This window comes from Mobula birostris, chromosome 22, assembly GCF_030028105.1.
Source record: "Mobula birostris isolate sMobBir1 chromosome 22, sMobBir1.hap1, whole genome shotgun sequence".
NCBI lineage: Eukaryota > Metazoa > Chordata > Chondrichthyes > Myliobatiformes > Myliobatidae > Mobula > Mobula birostris.
Window position 1 is genome coordinate 35,919,140 of NC_092391.1, and position 17,499 is coordinate 35,936,638.

At 39.7% G+C, this 17,499-nt stretch overlaps 1 protein-coding gene across 1 annotated transcript in view; it reads right to left on the bottom strand.

Moving 5' to 3' along the window:
- The window catches only part of brinp1 (bone morphogenetic protein/retinoic acid inducible neural-specific 1), a 283,823-nt gene extending 268,512 nt beyond the window's left edge, over positions 1-15,311 (bottom strand). Inside the window, exon 1 of the mRNA XM_072240025.1 lies at positions 15,094-15,311. Coding sequence (XP_072096126.1) covers positions 15,094-15,311 — 218 coding nt within the window. The remainder of the gene's footprint in view (positions 1-15,093) is intronic.
- Between the last annotated feature and the right edge of the window lie 2,188 nt (positions 15,312-17,499).

Below are 17,499 nucleotides of genomic sequence, written 5' to 3' on the forward strand. Positions count from 1 at the left end.
AGTAGCTGCCAACTATCGGAAGTGCAGGGTCACCAAACAGATCTCACCACCTTCTGCTATTATTAGTCTGTTCGGTGTTTATGGGCGGTGATTTACATGAATGTAAGTGCTTGTTGAGATTATGTCTGAAAAGGAACTGACATCACTGCAGCAGCTATCTATACTTGAGTGCCTGTAAGCATTACATTTAGTTCAGAAATAAAAATAACTCCTGGTCTAAGAATCAGTTGCCTAGTACAATTATTCTGCACAACAACCTGTGCATAATTTCACCTGCATTGCACACAATAAAGATGTCCAAAAGAAAACTGGTTTCTGTTTTAGAATGCAGGAAACCTCTGTATTACAGTAATCTGGCTCAGGGAAATTTGAAAACTCAGGGAAACCCAAAAATTTGAAATACAGAATAATATTCCCTCTCATGGAACTTGCGACGGAAAATATCTCACCCACACCAGTTCTCTGAGAGTGAATTTTATTTTGTATCCCAAATATCTGGGTTTCCCTAAATTCCAGAGTTTTATGCTCTCGTGGATATACTTTGGGATACTTTTAAGCAGTCAGAGGCAAAATACAAACCCATGGTCTGATTTCTCACAATTTTAATCACATTTCAAAATCTGAATCAGGTTTATTATTACTGATATATGTTGTGATTTTGTGCGGCAGGTACAGTACAAGACAGAAAAGTGACACATAAATAAATAGTGCAAAAGAGGAATAATGAGATGGTGTACATGGGTTCATGTACCATTCAGAAATCTGATGATGGAGGGGAAGAAGCTGTTTCCATAACATTGACTGTCGATCTTCTAGCTCCTGTACCTCTTGCCCATTTGCTTATTCCTCATATTTGCATTTATATACCCTTTATGATGGCAGTGACTTGTATGCATGTAAAATGCTTTGTGGAGCATTCCTGTTGTCGGGAGTTAGCTAGTGAATACTGGCAAGCTAGCTGATGGCAGAAAACATGGCTAACAAGCCCAGCTCTCTTCTCCCATCCAGTACATGCATAACTTTCAGAAATGACCACTAGTCAAAAGCAACACACGCATGTTGGGGGATATCAGTAGGTCAGGCATCACCCATGGCAACGAATAAACAATGTTTCGGGCTGAGTCCTTTCTTCAGTACTGAAAAGTAAGGGGGAGGATGCTGGACTAAAAAGGTGTGAGGTGGGGAGTTGGGGAATGAAGGCTAGCTGGAATGTGATAGGTGAAGCCACTGGCTGGGAATGGTTAAAGGCTAGAGAGGAAGGAGTCTGATAGGAGAGCACAGTGGACTATGGAAGAACGAAGCAGGAGGGAAGTGAGAACAGGTGAAAAGAGGTAAAAGGTCTGAGTGGGGAATAGAGGAAGAGGAGGGTTTTTTTTTAAACCAGAAGGAGTATTTGATATTCATGCTATCAGGTTGAAGGCTAGCCAGATGGAATATGATTGTTGCCCCTCCACCCTGAGGGTGGCCTCATTTGGCACAAGAGGAGGCCATGACCCAACATGTCGGAACAGGACTGGGAATTGGAATATAAAAGGCTAGCTCAAAGGCATGACCATGGAAGCTGAATCCAAGGACAATTTCAACAGCTCCAATCACTTTCCAGTCTATACTTTATATCAGACTGAAGATTTTGTTGTACACCTTGGCTGCACACCAAACTGACTGCATGACTCAAGCCTATTTTTAATCACAAAATGGAAGGGTTTTGTTCTGAGCAGGAGGAGGAACTGCTAAATGCAGGATTGTCTTTTGAAACCACAGCTGCTGTCAGCCCACGACGAGCCTGATCAGCTTCCCTTCCTCACCCACTCCAAGCCAAGCTAAAAATAAAAGGCCTCATAATGAGAACACAAACATTCAGTTCATATCAGACAGCAGAACAGATTGAAACAGATGATTTCAATGTTATTGCTGGATCAGAAAATCTAACTGCTGATTAGAAAATTCTTAATATGGGTAATGAATCATTGTTATTCAATGATGCTATGTGCTGCAAGCTCCTACTTTGAAAATCATTTTAAACATCATTTTAGATCTTTAAGGCTGAAGGATTCTCAATCCTTAAAAGCTGATAATGCTCCATAGTAGGTCATAACCTATCCACAATATGTCACGGAGTCTGACCAGTCATCCAGGCACTGGGGCAAAAATGTTGAAGATGAGAGTTGAAATATTATCGAATGCCTCCTGTATTACTTAAATTCATTGAAATGATCTCAAGCAAAAGGACAACTAGATTCGAGTGATAACGATGACATTATTGGATCCTGGAGAAAAAAATCTATTTCAAGATTGTTCTTCACAGAAGAAATCTGCCATGGTTACTCAACAGAATCACGAAAAGTAAATCCACATTTTTTGTCAAGTGTATCAAAGACTGAAAAGACTGCATAATTTTGATAAGTTTTGCGACTGCAGTAGTCAGAGATCTTGGGTGGGCTGTGCATGTTTAACAAGATTTGGAGTGAATATGGTTGGTGGGAGTGAAGAGGTAAGAAGATTACCAGGGGTGGGTGGGTGATTATAAAAATTGTAAATCAGAAATAGAAGCACACTTGAAACACTCAGTGGATGAAGCACCATCTGTGGAGGGAGAAGCAGAGTTAATGTTTCAGGCCAAAGCCTCTTTGACAGAAAACAACTGTTTCTTTCTCTACAGTTGAAGGTCCAGACCCATTTAATGTTTCTGAACAATGACCATTTTGGTTTCAGATATTCAGAATCTGTAGATTTCTGGACTTAAGGGGATGACGAACATGATCTAATTTTCCAGGTAATGCTCTAAATTGAGTTTTGCATGGGAAATAACATCTGAAATATGAGTGCAGGGAAATTGTGTCTAACATATACACTTAGTGGCCATCTGTACACCTGCTCGTTAATGCAAATATCTAATCAGCCAATATGTGGCAGCAACTCAATGCATTAAAGTATGCAGGCATGGTCAAGAGATACAGTTATTGTTCAGACCAAACATCAGAATGGAGAAGGAATGTGATTCAAGTGACTTTGACTGTTGGTGCCAGAGAGGATGGTTTGAGTATCTTAGAAACTGCTGATCTCCAAGGATTTTCACATATAACTTGTCTTTAGATAATGATGTGAAAAACAAATCATCTGATGAGCAAGCAGCCTGTGGGTGAAAATACCTTGCTAATAAGAGCTCAGAGGACACTAGCCAGACTGCATTAAGCTGATAGGAAGGTGACAGTAACTCAAATAACGCACGTGTTACAACAGTGGTGTGCAGCAGAGCATCTCTGAATACACAATACATCAGACCATTCAGAAGCACATGTGAGTACCAGTGAGGCTAGTATACATCTTCCATTGGAGGGTAGAGAGTATTAAAGTGCAGAAGCACATTGGTGCATAAGTTCATTGATCCCTAAAAGTGACAACCAGGCAGATAATGCCGTTAAGGTACATAGAATACTGGCCTTCATAAATTGCTTTGATTACCAAAGTGCTCCAAATTGATTAAAGTTTGGGTCAATCTCAGCTGGAGCACTACGTCCAGTTCTGGTCACCAAGGTATAGGAACAATAAGATAATACAAGAAGAAAGAGTGCAGAGTTTCACATTGCCTGGGATGCAGTAGTTCAGTTATGAGGAGAGATTTGCTGAGATGTGTCTATTCTCCCAGGAATGGAGAAGGTTAGGAAGGGACATGATTAAGTGACATGAAGGGGTACAGGGACGGTGGACTGCAGGAAACTTTTTCCCACATCAGAGATAGATAAAACTGGAGATATTAATTCAGGGTGAGGGAAAGGATATTTAGATAGGCTATTAATAGGATCTTCTTCATCCAGAAAGTGTAAGTATCTCAAATGACTGCCTATCAGGTGTAAAAGTAATGGCATTGATGTTATTAGTGACTTCAATTTCCCAAATAATGATTGGCACCTCTAGTGCAAAGGTTTTAGATGGGGCAGAATGTTAGGTATGTCCGGAAATTATTGCTGACACAATATGTGACAGGCCAACCAGAGAAAACCATATTAGACATAAAGCTAGGAAAGGAATGGGGTCAGATGGCAGATCTCTCAGTGGAAAGACCATAATTTCTTGAACTTCAGCATAGCTCTGGACAAGAATAAGAGAACATGGTATGAAAAAAAGTAATTAATTGGTCAGAGGCAAACTATGACGCTATTAGGCAGGAACTTGGGAGTATACATTGGGAACAGATGCACTTAGGAAAATGTACAATGGAAATATGATAGTTGTTTAGGGAGCACTTACATAGAGTTCTGGATAAGTTTGAGGCAGTGAAATAGTAGGTTGACAAAAAAAGTGGAATCTGGTCAAGAAGAAGAAAGAATTATACTTAAGGTCTAGGAAGCAAGGATCAGGCAGAGGTATTGAAAGTTATAAGGTAATCAAGAAGGAGCTTAAGTAAGGACTTAGGAGAGAAAGAGAAGGACATGAGAAGGCACTGGCGAGTACAATTAAGGATAACTCCAAGGCATTCTACACATATGTGAAGAACAGGAAGATGACCAGAGTGATGGTAAACCCATCACGGATGGAAGAGGAAACAAGTGCCTGCAATCACAGGACACAGGGGAGGTCCTTAGTGAATATCTTGCTTTGGTATTCACCATTGGGAGGGATCTGGTGAGGACAGCATAGAGCAGGCTAATATGCAAGAACATGTAAATGTTAACAAAGAGCAGGTGGTGGAACATTTAAAAATGCATTATGATAGATAAACCCTTGACGCCTATATCCAGGTTACTATGGCAAGCAAGAGAAGAGAATTCTGTGCCTTTGGCAACGATCTTTGCATCCTCACTGGCCACAGAAGTAGTACTAGATGATTGGTGGGTGGAAAATTTTGTTCCTTTGTTCAGGAAAGATAACAAGGATAATCCTGGGAATTATAGACCAGTTAGTCTTACATCAGTGGTGGGCAAACTATTGCAGAGGTGTCATGGAGACAGGATTCACAAGCATTTGGAGAAGTATTGCCTGAGTAGGGTTAGTCAGTGTTGCTCTGTGAAGGGAGGTCATGCATCAGGTGTGCATGCCATTTAAGGAAGTGACAAAAAATTATGCATTCAACAAAATTCCTCATGGTGGTCTCATTCAGAAAGTCAGAAGGTATGGGATCCAGGGAAACTTGGTTGCTTGGATTCAAAATTGGCTTGCCCACATCAGGCATGGTACATGGAGTATATTCTACCTAAAGATCCACGTGGGTATCAACAAGGTGCTCACTATCCTGGTGCTCAACAAGGATATGTTCTAGGACCCCTGTTCTTCGTGGTTTTTATAAATGACTGATGAGGAAATGGAACGAGGGTAGGTGACACGAAGGTACGTGGTGTTGTGGATAGTGCAGAAGGTGGTTATTGATTACAGTGTTTCATGAATAGGATACAGAGCTCAGCTGAGAATTGGTAAATGGAGTTCAATTCAAAAAAAGTGTGAAATAATACCTTGGAAGGTCAAACTTGAAGGCAAACTTGAATAATGGCAGGACTCTTATCAATATGAAGGAACATTGGGACTCGAGACCAGGTTCGTAGCTCCCTCAAAGTTGCCAAGCAATTTGAAAGGGTAATTAAGAAGGCATATGGTGTGGTGACCTTCATTAGTGAGGGGACTGATCTCAAGAGCCGTGAGGTAAGAAGCTGGAGAGTGGTAGTGGAGGATTGCTTCTCTGAGTGGAGGCCTGTGACTAGTGGTGTGCCACAGGGATCAGTGCTGGGTCCATTGTTATTTGTCATCGATATCAATGATCTGGATGATAATGTGGTAAATTGGATCAGCAAATTTGCTGATGATACAAAGATTGGAGGAGTAGTGGACAGTGAGGAAGGTTTTCAAAGTTTGCAGAGGGATTTGAACCAGCTGGAAAAATGGTCTGAAAAATGGCAGATGGAGTTTAATACAGACAAGTGTGAGGTATTGCACTTTGGAAGGACAAAACAAGGTAGAACATACAGGGTTAATGGTAAGGCACTGAGGAGTGCAGTAGAACAGAGGGATCTGGGAATACAGGTACAAAATTCCCAAAAAGTGGTGTCACAGGTAAATAGGACCATAAAGAGAGCTTTTGGTACATTGGCCTTTATAAATTAAAGTATTGAGTATAGGAGTTGGAATGTTATGGTGAGGTTGTACAAGACATTGGTGAGGCCGAATTTGGAGTATTGTGTGCAGTTTTGGTCACCTAATTACAGGAAGGATATTAATAAGGTTGAATGAGTGCAGAGAAGGTTTACAAGGATGTTGCCGGGACTTGAGAAACTGAGTTACAGAGAAAGGTTGAATAGGTTAGGACTTTAATCCCTGGAACATAGAAGAATGAGGGGAGATTTGATAGAAGTATATAAAATTATGATGGATATAGATAGAGTGAATGCAAGCAGGCTTTTTCCACTGAGGCTAGGGGAGAAAAAACCAGAGGACATGGGTTAAGGGTGAAGGAGGAAAAGTTTAAAGGGGACATTGGTGGGGCTTCTTCACACAGAGAGTGGTGGGAGTGTGGAATGAGCTGCCAGATGAAGTGGTAAATGTGGGCTCACTTTTAACACTTAAGAAAAACTTGGACAGGTACATGGATGAGAGGTGCATGGAGGGATATAGTCTAAGTGCAGGTCAGTGGGACTAGGCAGAAAAATGGTTCGGCATAGCCAAGAAGGGGAAAGGCCTGTTTCTGTGCTGTAGTGTTTCTATGGTTTCTATGGTAATGTTGCGGCTCTATAAAACTCTGGTTAGACCACTCTTTGAGTATAGTGTTCAGTTCTGGTCGCCTGGAAGAATGTGGAAGCTGTAGAGACAGTGCAAAGGAGATTTACCAGGCTGTTTCCTGGATTAGAGAGCATGTCTTACGTGAAGGAGTTGGGTGAGCTGTAACGATGAGAGGTGACTTGATAGGGTTACAAGATGATAAGAGGCACATGTCTAGTGGATTGCCAGACACTTTCTCCCAGGGTGAAAATGGTTAATATAAAAGGGGCATATTAGGGAGGATGTCAGAGATAGTTGTGTGTGTGTTTTTTTTTTACACAGAAGTGTAGTGGGTGCATGGAACACATTCTGCCCATGATGGTGATGGAGACTGATATATTAGGGAGGGAAGGATTCATTCCATTTTGGAATAAGTTAAATGGTTGGCACAACGTTGGTGTCCGAAGGGCATAAACTGTGGTGTACAGTTCTATATTTTAATATAAACTAGGATTAATGTGAATGGCTGACTGATGGTTGGTGTAGACTCAGTGGGCCAAGGTGCCTCTTTCTGTGCTCCACACACAATAAATGCTGGTGAACGCAGCAAGCCAAGCAGCATCTATAGGAAGAGGCACAGTCGATGTCACAGGCCGAGACCATTCATCAGGTCTCGGCCCATAACGTCAACTGTACCTCTTCCTATAGGTGCTGCCTGGCCTGCTGCGTTCACCAGCATTTTTTGTGTGTGTTGCTTGAATTTCCAGCATCTGCAGATTTCCTCGTGTTTGTGTCTTTCTGTGCTGTCTAGTTCTATGACTATTAATAAGAACCAGAGATGCGGAAAAAAAGAGTTGAGATGAATTAGTCATTTACAATTTTTCAAGCATGTTACTAGTGGGATGCCACAGTGAACAGCAGTGGGTTCTCAGCTATTTACATTTAAAGTTAATTATTTATATAATGAGACAAACTCCAACATATCTAATTTTGCAAATACACAGACAGTAAAAATAAATTGTGAGAACACAAAAGGATACATATGGGTTCAGTGAGTAGACAATAGTCCAGTGGATGGAGAAAAATAAGGGTAATGCACGTTATTTACTTTGGCTTTAAGACCAGAAGAGGAGGATATTAATTTAAAAGGTGTGAGATTATTCAGCACAAGCGTTCATAGAGATACGGATGATCAACTATAAACTCAGAAGGTCAGCATGCAGATACACTAAGAAAGTCAAAAAGGATCTGGTGCTTTCCCAGTGTATATGACGTATAAACTCTTCTCAGGCTTCCAGCGGGTCCAAGTGTTGATTTTAACCACCATTTTGATGGAAGAACTCTGCCATCTTCATCAGGGATGATGCCTAGGTATATACTGTATACTCAACTGCCGTCATCCGTTCCTCTTGATTGGTTAGTCCTCAACAATCAGGTTTCCGCTGTCCCACATTTGTTTAAAATCATACTGCAGTTCTTACTTAGAGCAAGGCCTTCACCTTTGTTGAAATTCTTATTCTCTGATCTTATTTCAATGGCTTCCTTCACCAGGCAGTCCCAAAAGCAAAGTCAGTTCATTTGTAGCTATTGGTGGAATGTGATTTTCTAAATCAGTATGCAAGAAAACACCAAACAATTACACTCTGCAGTGAGCACTCAGAATATGCTGTATCGAAAAACAATTTAGATATGTATTAATCACAAAAAAGTCTGGTCATCATGGACTTATAAATAATGACTATACATTGTCTGTGTATTTAACATTGATTTCAAAAGTAAAATTAAACCATGTAATGGAGTAACTCTAATGATTGTTGAGCAGGTATGAATTTATAACTACAAATGTCAGGGGTGTAATTATCACTTCATTAATTTATTGCTCATAGGTCACACCAATTAAGGAGTACAAAGTTTTGTCTTTGTGAGTAATTTGGCAAAATAATAGAATTGCATTATACTTTCAAGCAACTTTTGTAAAGCTGGCATTGTGATTTCACTTTTCTAAAACTGCCTATGTTTCCTTTTTATGCCCTGGTTTCCTCCCGATATCCTAAAGATATGACTGCACATTAATTAGATACAGAAAATTATCCCTTAGCGGAGATTAATAGCAATAAGTATCAAGTCAGGAAGTATGCAAGAATAAATCAAAATCAGTTTGAACATCACTGGCATATGTCGTCAAATTTGCTGTTTTAAGGTGGCAGTACATTGTGATACAGAATAATGAAAACTATGAATTTCAATAAGTATATATGAAAAAAGAAAATTGAATGAGTAGTGCAAAGAGGAAGGGAGAAAATACTGAGGTAGCGTTCATGGGTTCATTGTCCATTCAAAAATCTGATAGCAGAGGGGAAGAAGCTGCTCCTGAAGTATTGAGTGGTTCAGGCTCCGGTACTACCTCCTGTATGTTAGCAATGAGAAGTGGATATGTCCCAGGTGATGGAGGTCCTTAATGATGGATGCTAGCTTTTTGAGGCATCGACTTTTGAAGGTGTCCTCAATGCTGGGGAGGCTAGTGCCCATGATGAAGGTGGCTGAGTTTAAAACACTTTGCAGATTTTTCCAATCCTGTGCAGTGGCCCTTCTGTACTAGACAATGATGCAACCAGTTAGCACTCTCTCCCTGGTGCATCTGTAGAAATTTGCAGGGGTCTTTGATGACATACCAATTCTCCTCAAGCTCCAAATAAAATATAGCCCCTGTCATGTCTTCTTTGTAATTGTATCAATATGTTGGGCCCAGGATAGATCCTCAGAGATCTTGACATCCAGGAACATGAAATTGCTAACACTTTAATGGGGTAGAGAGAAATGAGGAGCTGGGACTGAGGTTGCTTTCCTAGGAGCCAGTATCTACCCTGTAGGCAGAATATACTCCTGTGTTTTTATAAGGATAAATACATACAATCTCTAGTGGGGTTGATAACAAAAAAAAGGAGGTACAAGAAGAGAGAGTAAAGAGTAAGATATCATACTCATTCATCCTGAACTTCCTAATAGCATCTCCCATAACAGATTTAAATGAGGTTACATTTCAATTTCTTGCTGCACTGTAAATTTGACCCAATTGTTTTGACTTCCTTCTTTAGGATTGGCCTGGAAACTCTAAGAATTTAAGTTTGCCCTTCAGTTACTACAGAAAAGCTGGGAAGAAGTTATACCTGTTGTTATCATGAAACAGTTGCTTGTATATGGATTTTACTTTCATAATAAGATAAAAATTAGGTTTTTAGGTGAACTTTGGACAGAAAAGTTTAAGAGGGATATGGGGCAAAAACAAGGAAATCGGCTGTCTGAAAAAGTCTTGATCAAGTTGGAGTCGGTGTGTCGAAGAAGGAGCCAGCCAGTGGATCAGAGGGGCAGCGTGCAATATAATCATGGGTAAATGTCTTAGGACATTTCTCTTGCAGTCGCAAGATCCTATTGGACATTGATAATGTAAGTTACTGCAGGCCTGTTTCTCCTGTTTTGTGGATAGACAGGCAGTGGGGGAGCTGCGTAGCCTTGGTTGTATTGGGGATTAGGTCTCAAGTCGGGGGCTTCCCTGCCTCCGCAGTCCAGGTGAGGAGACGCTGAAGGCAGCGTAGCGTAGTGTCCGTGCTCAGCTGGGGGCTGGTCGCTCTAGTCGGTACTACACTTCAGTATTCGATCAGTGAAATGACAGAATGAATTGCCAGGAACTGTACCATCAATTTGCGGGACATGTCACTCAGGTCTTGGACTATATATGAGTTTTTTTTTTTGTGTGATGGGCTTTTTGCTCACTATTTTGAATGTGCTGTGTATCGTTTGCACCTCGGCCCCAGAGGAATGCTGTATCCATGTCTGGTTGAATGATAATTAAACTTGATTTGATTTGGGTCAAAGAACTTGCTCCATGCAGAATGACTATATGCACATAATGATTACACCTGAGTAAGATATTAAATAATACCTGCCTACTTGTTTTATCATTTGTTTAAGCCTTCATTTCAATAATGGACAAATTCACTCAGACATACAGGAGTGTCTTGCATAGGAAATGGAATCTATCAGGAAAATGTGAACATTTCAGAATCAGATTTGGAATCTGATTAGGTTTATTATAATAGGCATGTATGGTGAAATTTGTTAACTTAGCAGCAGCAGTACAATGCATAACATGATAATATAGAAAGAAAAAAGTAAATGCAAATCAATTACATTAAGTATATATTATATATATTGAATAGATCAAAAATAGTGCAAAACAAATAATATATATTAAAACAAAGTGAGCTACTGTTCAAGGGTTCATTGTCCATTTAGGAATTGTATGACAGATTAGGAAGAACCTGTCCCTAATTCTCTGAGTGTGTGCCTTCAGGCTTCTGTACCTCCTTCCTGACAGTAACAAAGAGAAGAAGGCATGCCCTGGGTGATGGAGGTCTTTAATGATGGATGTCGCCTTTCTGAGCCAATGCACCTTGAAGATGTCTTGGGAACTATGGAGGTTAGTACCCATGATGGAGCTGGCTAATTTTACAACTTTCTATAGCTTCTTTCACTCCTGTGCAAGAGCCACCACCCTCCAATACCAGAGAGTGACGCAGCCTGAATCAGGTGCATTACTTGACTCATATTTTTGTACTGATTTCCCTTCAAAGGATGAAATCATTTTACAGACTATTTTACTCAAAATCTAAAGGTGGCAAAACATTCCAGATGGAGCTGTGGTAAACATTTATATCATAGAATAACACAGCACATAAACAGCTCTTTCATCCCATCGTAATCATACTGAGCATCAGACGCCCATCCACATTAATCATCATAAATATGTTACCAGCTTAGTCTAAAGCCTTTTTTGTCTTGAAGATTCATTTACTCAACTGGATTATTTTTGAATGTCACGAGTGTCCTTGTCTCCACCATTTTCTCATGCAGAGCTTTCCATCTCAGATCTCCTCCAAACCTCTTAATCTTCACCTGACACCTGTGCTGTCTCCCTACTGGGGAAAAGTTTCCTCACTATTTTCTCAATCTGTGCCTCTCAATTTTTTTACATCTCTCAGGACCTATCAGCCTCCTCCGCTCTGAGGGAAGCTTACCCGGCCTATCATGTCTTTTCCCTTAAATGTCCGAGCAACACTCTAGTGAATCTCCTCTGCACCTTTTCCAGCATAATCACATCCTTCCTATAATGTGGCAACTGGAACTGTACCGGAACTGTGCACAATGCTCCAGTTGTGATGTAGGTAAAGACATAAATTTGTACCATATTTGTGTATTCTATACCCCAGCCAAGAAAAACCAGCATTCTGTATGCCTTCTTCACTCATCTCCCCTTACTGCTACCTTAAGGGATCAAAGAACAGCAAGGACAGACCCTCTGATCCTCAGTCCTCCTTTAGGACTTAGTATGGTGCACATTTTACTTTAATTGGACCTTCAAAATGTCTATGATGTGAAATCAACATTAAAACTATAAAACATGATATAAATAATTTACCAAAATTATTTTTCTCAAATAGGCTAAAACTGCAATCCGGCGTGCTCCCACCGACATACCCCGGCATTAGCCTCCTATCCACAGCCCCATCACTCTACTACCTGTCACAGCTCGATCTAATAGTGGTGAAGATGCTGCCTCCTTGTTTGAGCAGCTTACGTGCAATACTGATTTCCATGCTCTGTTCTTATTACTATCATCAGAGAAGAGGTACACGAGCCTGAAGACACACATTCAATATTTTAGGAACAGTTTCTTTCCATATGCCATCAGATTTTTGAACCAACAATGAACCATCCGATGAAAACTACCTCACTATTTTGTTCTTCTTTTGCACTACTTATTTAATTTATTTTTAAATTCATTGTTTATTGTAACTTATAGTATATAGTATTTTATGTATTGCATTGTACTCTTGCCACAAAACATCAAATTTCATGACAGTGATATTAAACCTAATTCTGATTCTGTCTGTGTGGATTTGCATGTTCTCACCTTGACTGAGTGTGCTTCCTCCGGGTAACCTGGTTTTATTTCATATCCCAAAGTTATGTAGATGGTCAGTTAATCAGTGTAAGTGGCAAAATGAATCAAAAGGTGAATTGCTATGCATGTCTTTTGACCCGAAGTGTGTCAAAGGACATGTTTCATGCTTCATGATGATGGGCTGAAGACCCAGTCCCATCTTGTGGTCTCACTCAGTTACTGGTCACCCACCACTCAGCAATCCAAGCTCAAAAAAAAATCCATGTAAATCCCAGAATGATCATGAGAAAGCTGACCAGTTTTACACAGTTTAACTTCCCAGTGGCATGGTGGGGACCTAATTCAGCAGCCAGGGAGAGGTCGAAGTGGCAAGATCAGCGATCACCCAGGAGTAGTCTGATCATTTCAACCAAAAACAATGGCTGGTATTGGCAACGGTGGAACACATTTAACACAGTCCAGTGCAAGAAAATAGAACTTTACAGGAGCCTGTTGGTAATCGCCTTTTAAAAAAACACCCATTAATTATTTCCCGTTGCTTTCTACTTACTGAGACAAGGTAGGTTTCAGAAATTAAAATGCTACAGATGCGAGAAATCTAAAATTAAAGTAAATGCCAGAAATACTCAGCAGGTCAAGCAGCATCTGTAGAAAAAAAAAGCAGAATTCACATTTCAAGTTGAAGGCCATTTGCCAGAACAGTTTAGAATACACATGCTTCTGTTGAAAAATCATGAACCTGAACTGTTAGCAACACACATCAAAGTTGCTGGTGAACACAGCAGGCCAGGCAGCATCTATAGGAAGCGCTATGTCGACTGTACCTCTTCCTATAGATGCTGCCTGGCCTGCTGCGTTCACCAGCAACTTTGATGTGTGTTGCTTGAATTTCCAGCATCTGCAGAATTCCTCGTGTTTGAACCTGAAATGTTAATTGTTTCTCTTTCCACAATGCTGCCTGACCTGCTGACTGTCTCCAACTCTTTTATTTCAATTTTCCACTCTCCCATGGATCTCAGCTATTTCTATTTCTTTGACCAACTTGTCATAAGTGACCTTATCAAGAACTTGTTAACATCTCAGACAACCATGCTAAAGGCACTGCCTCACTTTCCCCCCTCAGAAATACAGTCCTTAGACCAAACCTTCCCCTCAAAAACCATCCCGAGTCTGACTGCCCTTGATTGCTCTACATCTTTTTAAATGATGATTTGTACCATCCCGCTGAACTTATTTGAAACATTTGCCCACCGCTAAAATCAAACTGAATTGCCTGCAATTTTTATTTCTATTAATTATTTTGTTGGAAGAGAATGAAATTACCAAATATTTTTAGCAGTTTTATATTTTTGGGAATAATCTTCAGTGATGAAAAACCAGACTGGCTTTAATGCATATGCACTCTACATCTGTTTATCAAAGTAAAGCAAATCAAGACACATTATGTTTAGCCAGCAAAAAATACAGTCAACGCTAACTTTCCACATGGAACACACGACTGACTCAATATTCAGACAATCCTGGCTCCCACTCCACCTAATGGTCAAACTGGCATTGCAGTTTCTTACAACATGAATAGAAAAATTAGTTGCAATTCCAATCTTATTTATACCTTATCTAGTTCCATCATTGCATATGAAATCCAACAGGGAAGAAAAAGAACAAATTTTAACAGACAATGGGCAAGGTCAAACATCAGTTGTACACAGCTTTGTGGATTAAATGTATGAAATATTAAAATCTGACCACTGTAATACAGTTGGCTGCAGCACTATCTGAAATCTGGCACAGTGTTTTCTTCTCATCCTATTTTCCCGCTTTCCTACTGCCTCAAACATTACCAAGTATTTCCCTTAAAAACCATATATTGTTAGCTACTTAAAGCATCAATGTTCAATTCAGCAGCAAGTAATCAACACTAGACACACTCATGTCAGATGAAAGGTCGGTTTGGGAATCTATTGTCTGATATTTGAAATACTGATTTTGAGGAAGTCCTACCTAACTGAAAGGAACAATGAAATGCTTAGTCTGACTTGGGACAAGAGCTTTGGTGAAAATATCAATATAAACAAGAGGCAACCTTGCCACTGAACCAAGAGCATGAGGGAAATATATGGAATCAAAATGGTGGCTGCTTGCTATGATAAAAATAGCTAGAGATTGTTTGGTCAGGCTCTCCTCACCATCTTAACAGAAGTAATACACGATCTGCATCATGGCATAAATCCTCTTTGAAATAATAATGCACTGTCGCCTTTTGCGGTCAACAAGCAACAGCTATTAGACATCATGTTCATTCTTTTTCAGAGTATTTAATTGGAACCATTTTCCAGATTCTACATTTGCCAAATATTTGTTAAAACTGATCTTAATGTCAACTTTACTCATCAAGTAAGATTTTAAAAATGCACAAGTAAAACAACTGATATAATAGAAAGCATTACCTATATATTTTATATCTTGTTGTATATCCTTGACGATATCTTTCCACAAAGGATAAATAACCCCTCGAATTGTGGAAAGGGCCCCTGTCCGATATAAGCCAATCAAACTGCTTGGTGACATGGTTCTGGGTGGCTGTAGGATCCTGGTGGGAAGGTTTTACTGTTATATGGTCCCATATAAACAGTAAGTAGATGAATTCAATAAACCTCCAGTTCATGCTTTTCTTTCAGCCACTTTCTGTTCATTCTTGCTCCATTCTGTGGGGTCCTAGAGGGGAAATAACAGAAATTATTTTTAATACAACTCCCAGTTTATAACAGAAATGCAAAGATGAGAAAGATCAGATTGAGTTTATCTCCACTCTTCCAGCTTATTACTTGCTAATGCCCTTTTATTAATATCCAACAACAACTAAGAACATAATAGGAGCAGACCACTTTGCCAGTCATCACGATCATGGTCAATTTACTTTGCCTCAATACTATTTTTCAGGGCTATCCTTCTATTTTCCAGGCACTTATCCATCTGGGATTTGTATGAACACAACAATTGGGGTTCCACAGACCTTTGTGTAAAGAATTCCAGAAATTCAACACTGCAGGTGAGTCTAGAAGTTTCTCCTCATCCCAATCATAGACAGCCAGTACCTCAATCTCAAAGCATGTCCTCATCAACCGGGGGAAATATCTGTGCATCATGCATTAAAGCAGTAAGTTTTGATGAGATCTCTCAACCTTCTAAATTCTGTAGAATACAGTCCCGGTCCAATGTTCCCTCATAAAATAGCTCCTCTCTAAAGTAATAAAATACTGCAAAGGAGAGTTATCGAGGGTGATACCAGCTTCAGTAAGGAGATATTAACGAAAATGCACAAAAACTTGGTTAAAGATGTGGGTTTCAATGCGCAAGGAGCAGACAGATTTCACAATAGGATTTGAAAAGTGGAAAAACAAATAAAAAGTTTCTGCAAATCTTCAATGGGAGATGTGAAACTACCCAACAGATCAGATAAACAGCTCAAATTAAAAACATTTAAATGCTTAGTCATAGAACCCTAAATGATACAGCACCAAAACAAGCCCATACAGGACTATACCATCAAGGACTCAATTTTAGACTGGTCCCTTCCTAACTTAATTCTCGTCACATTCCCATGCAATTTTCCTAGATTCCACTTATCTATACATTTCAAACAATTTACAGTGTCCAATTAATCTTCCAAACTGCATATCTTTCGGGATACAGGAGGAAAGCAGAGCATTCAGGGGAATCCACGTGATCACAGGTAAAACATGCAGTCTCCACACAAAGACTGCACTGGAAGTCACAAACGAACCCAGGATAATGAAGCTACAAGTCAGCAGCTCTCCTAGCTCTGTCACAGTGCCCTGTTGAATTTTTGACAGGAGATTAATCTTTGCAATTCAGATTGTTTTCCTATCAGGAGATGGTGTCCTGCTGTAGCCCACTCAAGTTCTACAAGCCACTGAGGCCATGTTGTACTTCAGTAGAAACTGCCAGGATCAAGTGGGATACAGGTATCTTCAGGCCAATGCCAGGAGACACAGTCCTAAGGCACATGAAGATTTTAATTTACCAACATACTTTTTTCAAAGAGCATGGAACCAAGTCAGTCAACTCATCATTTCCATGCTGACCAGTGGACACCCATATTAATCCCATCTTCCATCACTTGGCTGGTAGCCTTTTATGCCAAAGAAATTCAAATGTTTGGCTCATCACTTCTTAAATACTGACAGTGACTGTTTCCAACACTGTTTCCAGCAGTACATTCTGTTTCGCACCACTCTCTGGGTACGAAAGGTGTCCCCTCAGACCACCTCTAAAGCTCTTATTCTAAACCTGTATCCTCAGGTTTTATTCACCTCTGATAAAGGGAAAGATTTGCCGCAGTAAATTTTCGTAGGTACAGCCCAAATATTTCCAGCAGTTTTCTGACTTTTGTTTTAAATTTCCAGCATCTCAAAGTTAAAAAAATTGTTCAAAGTACATTTATTATCAAGTATGTATGGTATATATAACGTTGAGATTCGTATCCTTACAGGCAGCCACTAAACAAAGAAACCCAATAGCATCCATTAAAAAAAGATTGTCAAACAATCTGTTGAAAAAAAAACAAATCATATAAACAATAAAAGTAAGCAAATAACATCCAGAACTAAAGACAAGTAAGGCATTGGACTAAATTTTTTGTAGGCTGACAATATCACTTTAATAAGCCGAAACAAGCACTCTTAGGTTAAATGTAAAATTCATCACGCTTATTGATATCAATTGTCGAAAACAAATCCCAAGTATCCTGGCATTAGAGTATCTAGAACTCATACGATAAAGTAATTATTTATTCTGGCCAAAAATGTCACATTCCATTAGGTGATGAGCAA